Source organism: Halichoerus grypus, chromosome 4 (genome assembly GCF_964656455.1).
Source record: "Halichoerus grypus chromosome 4, mHalGry1.hap1.1, whole genome shotgun sequence".
Lineage (NCBI taxonomy): Eukaryota > Metazoa > Chordata > Mammalia > Carnivora > Phocidae > Halichoerus > Halichoerus grypus.
In genome coordinates, this window is record NC_135715.1 from 14680325 (window position 1) to 14693208 (window position 12884).

At 38.6% G+C, this 12884-nt stretch overlaps 1 protein-coding gene across 2 annotated transcripts in view; it reads left to right on the top strand.

The window, feature by feature from the left end:
* Positions 1-12884, top strand: part of UGGT2 (UDP-glucose glycoprotein glucosyltransferase 2) — a 180962-nt gene that overhangs the window by 164613 nt on the left and 3465 nt on the right. For both annotated transcript variants that reach the window (XM_036080088.2, XM_078070183.1), the window contains 2 exons: positions 2685-2801; positions 6975-7101. In XM_036080088.2, the coding sequence (XP_035935981.2) occupies positions 2685-2801; positions 6975-7101 (244 nt within the window). The remainder of the gene's footprint in view (positions 1-2684; positions 2802-6974; positions 7102-12884) is intronic.

The window sequence follows — 12884 nt, forward strand, 5'->3', positions numbered from 1 at the left end:
ATAACTAAATGGACTTTATCCCTGGGTTCATTCCATTTTAGAATACCAGTCAGTATAATTCACTATATTAACAAACCAAAAAATAGAAAAACCATATGATCAGCTTAATACAAAAGAGCATTTGATATATTCCAATATCCATTCCTAATAAAAACTCTCAGCAAACTAGGACAAGAAGGGAACTTCCTCAGCCTGATAAAGGACACCTATGAGGGGCGCCTGGGTGACTCGGTTGAACATCTAACTCTTGGTTTTGGCTCAGGTCATGATCTCGTGGACGTGGGATTAAGCCCCACATCAGGCTCTATGCTCAGTGCAGAGTCTGCTTCAGATTCTTTCTCCCTCTCCCTCTGCTTTTCCCCCCTGTTGTGCTCACTGTTTCTCTCTCTCTCTCAAATAAATAAAATCTTTAAAAAAAAGACACCTATGAAAAACCTGTAGCTAACATACTTAATGGTGAAATACTGAATACTCTCCCCTTAAGATCAGGAACAAAGAAAAGATATCTACTCATCATTTCTATTCAGTATGTAGTAGAGGTACTAGATAGTACAGCAACGCAAGAAGAATAAAAGGCATTGGATTGGCAAGGAATAAGTAACTTTTTTTCAGACAGAATCATCTATGTAGACAATCCTCTATAATCTACTAAAAAGTTATATGGAGTCAATAATTATATTTAGTAATACTGCAGATATAAGATCAATATATGAAAATCAATTCTGTATTTCTATTTACTAGCAACAGTTGGAGATTGAAACTAAAAAGATGATATTATTTCTAATAGCATTTTTAAAATTACGTTCATATAGAAATGCAGTAGACCCGAAATAGCCAAAACAGCTTTGAAGAAGAACAGAGTTTGAAGACTTATTTTGCCTGATTTCAAGACTTGCTATAAAGCTACTGTAATCAAAACGGTGTGGTTTGGTGTAAAAATAGATCATTCTAATCCATAAATAGGAATAGAGATTCCAGAAATAACCCACACATGTGAACAGTTGACTTTTGACAGAGGTGTGAAGGCAGTGCAGTGGAGAAAGGACAGCCTTCTAAACAAATGGCGCTGGAAGAATTAGACATCCACGTCTAATTCAAGACAAACACTACCATCCATAACACATGCCACATGGAAAAACTAACTCAAAACACATAGATCTAAAGATATAATGTAAAACTATAAAACTTTTAGAAGATAGGAGAAAATAAGTCTCTGTGGCCTTTGTTTATGCAGATGTTTTTAGACCCGTTAAAAGTGTGATTCACATAAGAAAATAATTGACAAATATATAAAAGACCTCTTAAAACTTATTAATAAGGGGCGCCTGGGTGGCTCAATCATTGGGCATCTGCCTTCAGCTCAGGTCATGATCCCAGGGTCCTGGGATCGAGCCCCACATCGGGCTCCCTGCTCGGCGAGAAGCCTGCTTCTCCCTCTCCCACTCCCCCTGCTTGTGTTCCCTCTCTCGCTGTGTCTCTCTCTGTCAAATAAATAAATAAAATCTTAAAAAAAAAAAACCAACTCATTAATAAGAAAACAATCTCATTTTAAAAAATCAGATTTTAACAGACCCTTCACCAAAGATGATGACCAAGTGGCAATAAGTCCATGGAGAGATGCTGAAGATCATTAGTCATTAGGGAAATGAGAATTAAAACTACAATGAACTGTTCCACACACTATTAGAATGGTTGATATTAAAAAGACTGACCACACTAAGTGTTGACAAGGATGCAGAGCAGCTAGAACTCACATACACTGCTGACGAGCAGGTAAAATGCTGTAGCCGTTTTGGAAAACAGTTGGCAGTTTCTTATGAATTTGAATTTACACCTACCCTATGACCAGTCATTCTACTTCAAGGGAAATAAAAGCATATGTCTATACAAAGACTTGTGCATGAATAGTTGTAAGCAGCTTTATTTGGAAAATCCAAATTCTGCAACAACCCTATATTCATTATCTATCACTCCCTAACGGCTTACCTGAAAACATAACCGCTTGCAATAACACAGTTTCAGTGGGCCAGGAATCTGGGCCTGACGTAGCTGGTGTTCTGCTCCACAGTGTCTCACGAGGCTGGAATCTTTGTGGACCCAGGGATGGCCATCTCCTCCGAAGACTTGACTGGGCTCGGTCACGCATGTGCTTACAGGCAGCACTCCCGAGCTCTTTTGCCACTTATGAGGCTCATCTGCCTTAGAAACTTTCTTTATCCCAGGTGCCAGCAGTCTTTGCTTAGAAAGCTCGGAGCATGAAGGGATGTGAGAATCCCTGGAACATTGTTTCCTAACAGGGAAATGAAGGGTCACCTCCGAATCTGGAGGGCGCGGCGGTTTCTGACAGCAGTGGCAAGAGCAGGCCCAGTGCGGGTGACCAGTTGCGCTGCTTTGGGGCAGGCGGAGGCAGGGAGCCTGTCCATTTGGGGGCCTGTGGGGTGGTGGGTGTCTGGGCTTCCCGCTGCATCCCTGACACCTGGGGTGACGTCCAGGACAGCTGTGGGTGTCGTTCTAGTGCACGGGTTCATCGTGACACAAGGTGATTGGGTCATATTAAGTATTTAATAGCCTAAAAATCGGTACCTTAGATCTGCGAATGTTTTTTTTTGAACCTGTTTTTAATCTAATTGACCTTGTTCCCTCTAATTTCTGTACCTCCTTGTTTAAATCACTTGTTTCCATAGGATCTTCCCAATAATATGATTTACCAAGTCGCCATTAAGTCTCTTCCTCAAGACTGGTTGTGGTGTGAAACGTGGTGTGATGATGACTCCAAACAGAGAGCCAAAACCATTGATCTGGTGAGTGTGCGTGCTGTCCTCTGCATGCAGGCAGGTGTGAACGTGTTCCAATAGAATTGTTTCTCTTTTATAGACAGAATGGCACCCCTGTGGCACCCGGCTGCTTCGTCTGTTAGTACCATTCTGTTTACTTAGGTCGGCCAAGTACAGGGCTGTGTCAGGGGCCTCCAGGACCACCCCCAGCTTTGAGGAATCATTAAGAGGACTCCCAGGACTCAGAATATCGTCCTGCTCATGGCTGTGCTTTATTCCAGGGGGTACAAATCCATGTCCACAGAGGGAAGAGGTGTCTGGGGCAAAGTGCAGAGCAAGCCAGGTGCAAGCTTCCAGGAGCCCTCTCCCTGTGCAGTCACACAAGAGCAGCTTAACCCCGTAAGCTGTGGGGAATTCCACAACACTGGTGAGGTGCTGTGTCCCAGGGCAGCTGGTTAGGAACCCAGGGCCCAGGATTCCTACAGGGGGGGCTGCTCGCAGAAGCACTCCCCCTGCCTGTCGCGTTGACCAGGCACTTAATACGTAAAAACACTGAAAATTCCCAACAATCAAAAGGAAAGCAGGTTCAGCATAAACCACGGGATTGGCAGGGTTTAGGCACTGTGAGCCAGTCTTACCAGGGATGGTGGGAACACTGCTGAAACCCAAGTGCCCAGAAGCCAGCCAGGGGCCATCCTTGCAAGCAGGCCTTTCGAAGGATCCGATCTCGGGCTTGCTGCATTACTCTTTTCGGCACTTTTCAGGGGCTTCTGAAAGAAAGGCCAGGAGCTGCCTGAAGTGTTCATGGATTAACTATTATCTTAATATATAACCAGTTTGGTTCTCCTGCCAATATTTTCCCCAAATGAAGACAACCGAAATAATTCTGTGTCTACTAAATTATCCTATACATGTCTGTTTTTCTTCCTTGTGAGAAATTTTTTTTCATTTTAATTTTAAGTAGATTAACTATGCTACACAGTGTAAGTCTCCTAAATGTGAAATAGTTCAAACTAATTTATTTAGTCTGTCTCAAAGTCACATTCCAATATTTTATTGTCTTTGGTAGTCACGAGATGTTGTCATTCTTTTTCTGACCATCTTGTTTTTTGTGCTAATTTAAGTTTTAAATAATTATTTACAAGATCTTCAGTAAAAAATAAGCTGTCAAAATATTAGCATTCATACAGTTTTGAACAAAATAAGACAGGACAATAAAATAGACATTTTTCTAGGTATGTGTAGAAATGTATAGAAAAAAAAGTAGCATGCCAGTATGTTAGGTTTCAGTCAAAGGTGATAGAATGTAGCAGAAACAAGTAAGATGGCATTGTTAAGAAGAAAGCAAGGGAATGTTCTAAAGAGAGGTCAAGAACATAACGAAACTCCTAAGAGATTGTTAAGGTTGTGCTGGGACGTAAAAGGTTGTGACTCATACATTAGGGACGGAAGGTCTCCTTGGGATCTCTAACACTTAGAGATAGTTAGCATGAGCTAACTATGACAAACCCCAAATTTCAGTGGTTTCTTACTCACCTGAATACAGATCTAAGTGAGTATTCTGTCAGTGAGTAGCTTCCCTGTCCATCATGACTCAGGGACCGGCCTCCATCCACCTGGGGCTACTTCATCCTCTGAGGTCCTGTCATCATCTGTATCCATCTGGAGCTGATCTGTCCAGGACGGTGGCCACTTGCCACATGTGTCCATTCAGCACTTAAAATGTTGCTAGTCTGAACTGAGATGTGCTATAAAGTATAAGATACCAGATTTTGAAGACTCGGTACTATAATAAGAAGGTAAAAATATCTCATATTACTAACTTTTATATTTATTACATATTGACTGATAATTTGGACATATTTGGTTAAATAAAATACAGTATTAAAATTTATTTCACCTGTTCCTTTTATATGTGGCTACTAGAAAATTTAAGATGACATATGTAGTTTCCATCATATTTCTGTTGTGAAGTGTTGATCTGGAGGGGAGGTAAGAAGTGTGAGGAATGCTTCCTGACTCCTAAAAGCTGTGGCCCCTTGGGTGGGAATTGGTTGTGTGGCCACATCTAGATGTCAGAGGAGCTGAGAAATGGCATTCCCAGATGGGCTACTTCCTAGTGATGGGTCTACATAGAGAAAAGGTGGCATAAATTTTGGTGGACAGCTAGCCATCCCTCCCACAGAAACACTTCAAAATGAGAGAACATGCTAATTTGGGCCAGCTTCTTGGAGAAAAAGTTAAGGGAGTGCAGAAAAATCCCAAGGAAATGGCCTAATGAAGAGGAGAAAGCATGATTAATGGTATTGAAGGTGAGAAGGAGAGCATTTCTGAATGTTAGGATACTGTCTCAGCTCCATTTCAATAATCAGGTTTCTCAACCTGGGCATTATTTACATTTAGGACCGTATAATCCGCAATTGTGGGGACCGTCCTGCTCTTTGTAGGATGTTTAGCAGCATCCCTGGCCTTACCCACTAGATGGCAGTATCACCCCACCCCACCCCACCCCGAGCCGTGACACCCAAAATGTGTCCAGACCTTGTCAGAGCTCCCTTGAGGGGCATAATAGCCCTGTTTAAGTACCACTGATAGAGATTATAGGGGGAAAAAATTATAGCACAAAAAAAAAAGGAAAACATAGTATTTTTAACAGTTTCTGACACAAAATGAAAGAAAATGTTTCCATTATCTTCACTTTATAGAACATATTGTCTGTAAGGTTAATTTCTGCAAAGAAAATCCTCTTTTCCCACTTACTTCAGGAATTTATTACTATCGAAAAAGTCCATAATGGAATGAACTGAAAATATTTGGTGAGGAAAGGATCAAGACAGCAGGTTCATGGCTTATAACCAATAGCTTTCCCACAAGGAATTAAGGAGAAAGCAAGCTGTGGCAACTATAAGAAAATGTCACAGAGCGTGAGCTTCAAGATGCATCCTCTGTGAATGCCTTGTAGAGAGCAAAGGCGAGGCTTGTGGAACTTGGGGACGTTTGTGCTCCTCCCACCGTCCTTCATGTCTCAGTCAGTGGCATCTCCATTCTTCACATGGCTTCAGCCAAACACTCTGGGGGCACCTGTGACCTCTCTCCTCACAACTCCCATGCAGCGCATTAGCAGACCTTTGTCAGCTGTACTGTCCCCTACATCCAGAATCAGATCCTTCTCCTATGATACGTTTTGCCTTTTAACCTTTAATTTCCCAAGGAACTCCATAGTAGGGCCAATTGTTCATTGAGTAGTTTAAATGGATCCTGTGTCAGTGGAACCCTGGAGATTATCTACCTCCTCTATGATGAAGCACTAGGACCCCCCACACACATACACACACATAACACATAAAACACACATGGACACACATATAGGTGAAATGTATGGATCGCACTACTAGAAAGAGTGGAGTTGGAACCATGACTGAGGATCTGAATCCACTGGTTTCCCACTGTGTCTGTCAGATAGACTAGTTAATATTTTTAGACATGAGATTTATAAACTACTCTGAATTTCACATCTATCAGTATTTTGACAAATGAGTTCCAGTTAACTGATTTTTTTTTCTAGTTAACTGATTTTTAATAGCATCACAGTTGCTAATTAGAACAGAGGCATAAGAAGGGGAATGAATGTTTTTGCTAAAGAAACTCAAGGAATTTCTAAAGGCTAACAAATACTTTTGTCTGTGGAAAACATAAAGCATATAAACCAGACTTTAATCCAAAGAAAAGATAAGAAAATATTTATTAATGTAGTCTCCTATGTTCTTTTACAAATGGTCATGTAATTAGACCTTTTGTCAAAACAGTTTGCAGAATTGTTTGACAAACTCCTTGTTAAGCATCAGAATGTTTTTAATTAATTTTTGTTTAAATTTCTGATTGAGGTGTTTGCATTAAACACTTTTTGCTTACATAAAGTATGATTTGTCATTTCACTTGATCCTTTCCCTATTAAACTAATTGTAGTACTTTAAATATTTAGTATTTAGGACTCAGCTTTTTACAAAATGTGTTTTGTTTCCTCTAGTGACATAGTAATGTCCTCAAGCATTTCCTTTATGTTTTCTGAACAATGGTCAGTCAGTCCTTCCTTCCCTCTTCCCTCCCTGCCTCCCTCCCTTCCTTCTTTCCTTAATTGAAGTATAATTAACATACAAGGATAATAGTTTTTCATTAACAAAACTTTATTTAAACTTTTAGTGCAATAATCCCAAAACAAAAGAACCCAAGCTAGAAGCTGCTGCGAGGATTGTCCCAGAATGGGTGGAGTATGACACTGAGATACGACAACTGTTAGATCATCTTGAGAACAAGAAGAAAAATGCAAGTAAGTCATCATTCTGCGGTGGTGTTGCATTAACTGAGATTATAATAGATTACAAACTCATTTCTTGGTGAATTTATTAAATGTAAATGTAAATTAGATCAGAATTTCTTTAAGAAATTTGTGACATTATTAAGGATTTCCTTTTTGTATGGACTAAGCTCACAAATTAAAAACATGGATAGAGAATCTCTTCCCCCATGGATAGAACTTCAGTTCATGTCACCACAGATCCGGGTGCTGTGGCATTAGCCTCCTGACACAGCGGTAAAAAAAGAAAAAATGTTTGTCTTTAAGATTATATCAAATTTCCCAAATGGTAAAATCCAAGCCCTGAGATTTAGTAAAAGACTTACATAGTAACTAGAAATATTACCTCCTATCTCCTAAACGAATCTCCTACAGCATAGGGATTTCCCGTGTGTTCCTGATTCTCGCAGCCTTAGGGCTGGAGCGTGACTCGGTTTCGATGTGCTTCCATTTCCAAGATTAAACTGTGGTTACCTGAGCATTTCATCACTCAGCATAAACCTTCAACAAATAAGTGTTGAATATGCCTTTAAAGCTGATATAAACTTCTTGATTGCCTCGTAATTCTTTCCTCATCAGTGCCTAGTTCTCTGTTTTTCTTTACTCTTTTTTAAAAATAGCACTGAGCTCTAGTCCGTGTTAGAGACTTTCACAGGTTATATTAATCCTGAACAATAATTCTTTCCAGTGGTTCAGAATAAAATTCTTAATTTCCTCAGCTTTATTTTTTCAAGAAGTTCAAATGTTAAATATAAACATAAAAATGTTATATATATAAACTTTCTCACATAAGCATGAAATTGTGTTTCATCTTGACTTTCTGTATTTCTTAAAAAAACTAGTGTGGTTATTTTCTGAGAAGTTCAGTATTTAAAACACACTCACGGGGGCATCTGGGTGGCTCAGTCCTTAAGCATCTGCGTTCGACTCAGGTCATGATCCCAGGGTCCTGGGATCAAGCCCCGCATCGGGCTCCCTGCTTGGCGGAAAGCCTGCTTCTCCCTCTGCTGCTCCCCCTGCTTGTGTTGCCTCTCTCGCTGTCTCTCTGTGTCAAAAAAGAAATAAAATCTTTTTAAAAAAATAAAACACACTCATGTATTTTTAATTAATAAATTAAATAATTAAGACCATTTCAATGCAGAAGAAGATTCTGTAAGTGGTGTGATATAACTGTTTTGAAGGGAAAGAGATAAGACAGAGAAGGGGGAGAAAAGGAAAAAAGTAAAAGGAAGAGAAAAATGAAATTTTACATAATTACCTCAAAAATTTTTAATGCACAGAACATGAGATGAAATGTTTCTCTTATCATATTGGAAAGAGTTAAAGGATTAATAATATCCAGTGTTAGCAAGTGTATTGACAAGTGAGCACTCTCATGTACGCATACGTACAGTAGCTGTATAAATTAAGGAAATATTACGGTATGTATAAAAATTTAAAATATGTGTGCCCTTTGACCCAGCAATTCACTTTAACAAATTTACATTTAAAAAAGAGAAATGACGGGGTGCCTGGGTGGCTCAGCCAGTTAGGCCGACTCTTAATTTCAGCTCAGGTCATGATCTCAGGGCCGCAGGATCAAGCCCCACATAGGGCTCCATGCTCAGTGAGGAGTCTGCTTGAGATTCCTCTCCTCCTCTCCCTCTGCCCCTCCCCCCACACACAGACTCTCTCTCTCTCTCTCTCTCATTCAAATAAATCTTTAAAAAAAGAAAAAGAAAAGGTATATGTATACGTATGATTGTTACCGTTGTTTTTAATGAGATAGAAATAATTTATCCAGTGGAGCACCTGGGTGGCTCAGTTGGTTAAGCATCCAACTCTTGATCTACTCAGCTCAGGTCTTGATCTCAGGGTCATGAGCTTGCCCTGCACTGGGCTCCATGCTGGGCATGGAGCCTACTTTAAAAAAAGAAATAAGAAATAATTTATCCATTAATAGACTATTGGTTATATAAACATCATTACATACAAACAATGAAATATAGCATAGCCTTTCAAGAGAATTGAGATAAATGTGTTTTGCTGACAGCATATTTTAAGTTAAAAATATAGAATAATATTTGTAATATGATTGACCCCATCATAAAGAAAAATGGCGTGTTTGTATATGTTTACATATGTATTTGTATAAAAATAAGAGATTAAAAAATAAGTTTTATGAGAGATTGAATTTTTTACTTAATTTTGAATTACAAATGTAAGATATGTTATAAATATTAAAACAACATGGAAGTATATAGGATAAAGTTGGAAGACGTCTTTTACTCAAACACAAAGAGGCAATCATTTTTAAGGCTATGGTATATATTTTATAACTTTTGCATTTCTCTTATTGCAAGCTATATTAGTTTTCTGGGGTTGCTCTAACACAGTACCGCAGTCTAGGTGGCTTAAACAAAAGAAATTATTTGTCTCACGGTTCTGGTAACTTGAAGTCCAAGATCCGGGTGTCATTAGGGTTGGTTCCTTTTGAGGGCAGTGAGGGAGGACCTGTCCCAGGCCTTCTTCTTGACTTGTAGGTGGCCATTTTCTCTCTGGCTCCCTTTACCTTGTCTTCTCTCTATATATGTCTGTGTGCAGATTTCTTCATTCAACAAGGACACCAGTCATGTTGGATTAGGGTGTACCCTAATGGCGTCATTTTAACTTCATTATCTCTGTAAAGACTCTATTTCCAAATAAGGTCACATTCTGCAGTCCTGCAAGTTAGGATTCCACCATATGAATTTTGGAGGGAAACAGTTCAACCCATAACATGAATGGAGTTGAGGCTATTGTCATATGCTTAAGGGCCATTTGTAATTTCTTCTGTTTTCCAACTGTTTATTCTTTTCCTTTGCTCATTTTTTTCTAGAGGATTGTTGTCCAACACTGGAAAAAAATTAATGATCTTTATTCCAGAGATTTGTGCTGCCACCTTTATCGTATACTAAATTCCTGTATTATTTATGTCTCATTTGGCACATTTTTTATCCTCTTCCATTGATCTCTGTCTATACATGTGCCTATTTCACACTCCTTTTTGAAGATTTAGAGCATGTTTTACTACTGAGTAGGGCTGGGGCACCTGGGTGGCTCAGTCGTTAAGCGTCTGCCTTCGGCTCAGGTCATGATCCCAGGGTCCTGGGATCGTGCCCCGCATCGGGCTCCCTGCTCCGCGGGAAGCCTGCTTCTCCCTCTCCCACTCCCCCTACTTGTGTTTCCTCTCTCGCTGTCTCTCTGTCAAATAAATAAATAAAATCTTTAAAAAAAAAAAAAAAATACAGAGTAGGGCTTCTCTCCCCTCATTGCTACTTTGTTGTTGTTGTTTTCCTGGTACTCCTGTTCATTTTTCCATATAAGCTTTAGAATCATCTCATCTAGGTCAAAATTTTTCAGGGTTTTTTTGGGGGGTGAGTGTGCTGGAGGGAAGATTACATTAAATTTATTAATTAGGTTAGGGAGTATTGACATCTTCATGAAAACTGTTCTTCCCATTTAAGCATGTGTTGTATCTTTCTTTATGTTCAGGTTCAGTTTTATGTTTGTCAAGAATCATAACATTTTAATCATCTAAGCTTTATACGTATCTTTTTAAGCTTGTTCCTAGGTATTTCATCTTTTTGTTACTATTTATGAATGGGATTTTCTCTTACAATGTATCTTCTTACTGGCAGTTACTTGTACATAGACTATTTTCTGCATATGAATTTTTATTTCTGTGATCACACTGAATTCTCATTTATAGTAATATTTAAGTTGATTCTCTTGATTTTTTTCCTCCCAAGATCATCTGCAAACAAAAATGGTTTTTCCTCTTCCTTTCTAATCATTATACCTCACATTGCTTTTTCTCATCTAATCGCTTTGGCTAACATTTTTTTTTTTTTAAAGATTTTATTTATTTATTTGAAAGAGAGAGAATGAGAGAGAGAACACATGAGAGGGGGGAGGGTCAGAGGGAGAAGCAGACTCCCTGCCGAGCAGGGAGCCCGATGCGGGACTCGATCCAGGGACTCCAGGATCATGACCTGAGCCGAAGGCAGTCGCTTAACCAGCTGAGCCACCCAGGCGCCCCTTGGCTAACATCTCTAATATGATGTTAAATAACAGTAGTGCACTAGGCCTCTTTCTCACTTTGCCTGGCCAACTTTGTGTGTTTTCCTATTAAGTAAGATAATAGCTTTGGACTACAAAAATTTATCATGTTGAGGAAATAGCCATTGATTCCTATTTTAATAAATGTTTTTATCAGTAATATAATAAATTGTATTTAGCACAGTATATAAACTAACTAGAATTTGAAAAGAATAAAAAGAATGGGTTGCATTTGATTGACTGCCTCTTCAACAGAAATAGAGGTGACTATCTGGTTTTTATATTTGATTTATTAATATGACAAACTATATTAATATATTTCCTAATACTGAATCATCCCTGTGTTCCAGGATTAAACTCAGCTTGGTCATGACCTATCATTCTTTATTTTTCCTTTTTTTAAGTTGAGATATAATTGACAGATACAACATTATATTAGTTTCAGGTATATAACATGATTTATTATTGGTATGTATTGCAAAATGATCAAAATAAGTCTAATATTCATTACCATACACAGTTATAAATTTTTTCTTGTGATGAGAACTTTAAAAGTCTCTCTTAGCAACTTCCAAATATATAATACAGTATTGTTAAATACAGTCACCACGCTGTTCATTATATCCCTATGACATTTATTTTATAACTAGAAGTTTGTACCTTTTGCCCCCTCATCTATTTTGCCCATCCCCCACACCCCTGACAACCACTAATCTGTTCTCTGTATCTGTGAGCTCAGTGTTGTTTTATTTCAGATTCCACATATAAGCAAGATCATAGAGTATTTGTCTTTCTTTCTGACTTCATTCACTTAGCATAATGTCTTCAAGATCCATTCATGCTTTTGCAAATGGCAGGATTTCCTTCTTTTTATGGCCAAATAATATTTCACTTTATACACACACACACACACACCCCCCACACACTTTCCTTATCCATTCATTCATCCATCAATGGACACTTAGGTTGTTTCCATGTCTTGGGTATTGTAAATAGTGCTGCAATGAACATGAGGACATAGATACCTTTTCAAGTTACTGTTTTTGTTTCCTTTGGATAAATACCCAGAAGTAAAATTCTGGATTATATGGTAGTTCTTTTTGTAATTTTTTGAGGAACTACCATATGTTTCCCGTAGTGGCTGCACCAATTTACATTTCCCTCAGCAGTGCACAAGGGTTCTCTTCTTTCCACATCCTTGCTAACACTTGTTGTTTCTTGTCGTTTTGATAATAGCCATTCTAACAGGTACAAGATGGTATCTTATTGTGGTTTTGATTTTCATTTCCCTGATGATTAGTGATGTTGACCTGTTGGCCATTTATATATCATCTTTGGAAAAATGTCTCTTCAGAGCCTCTGTCCATTTTCTTAATTGGATTGATTGGCTTTTTGCTATTGAGTTGTATGAGTTCTTTATATAGTTTGGATATTAACCCCTTATCAGATATATGATTTGCAAATATTTTTTCCTATGCCATAGGTTGCCTTTTCATTTTGTTGATGGTTTCTTTGCCATGCAGAAGCTTTTTAGTTTCATGTAGTCCTACTTGTTTACTTTTGCTTGCTTTTGTTGCCTTTGCTTTTGGTGGCAAATTCAAAAAATATTGCCAACACTGATCTCAGGATGCTTCCTGCCTATGTTTTGTCCTGGAGTTTTATGGTTTCACATCTTA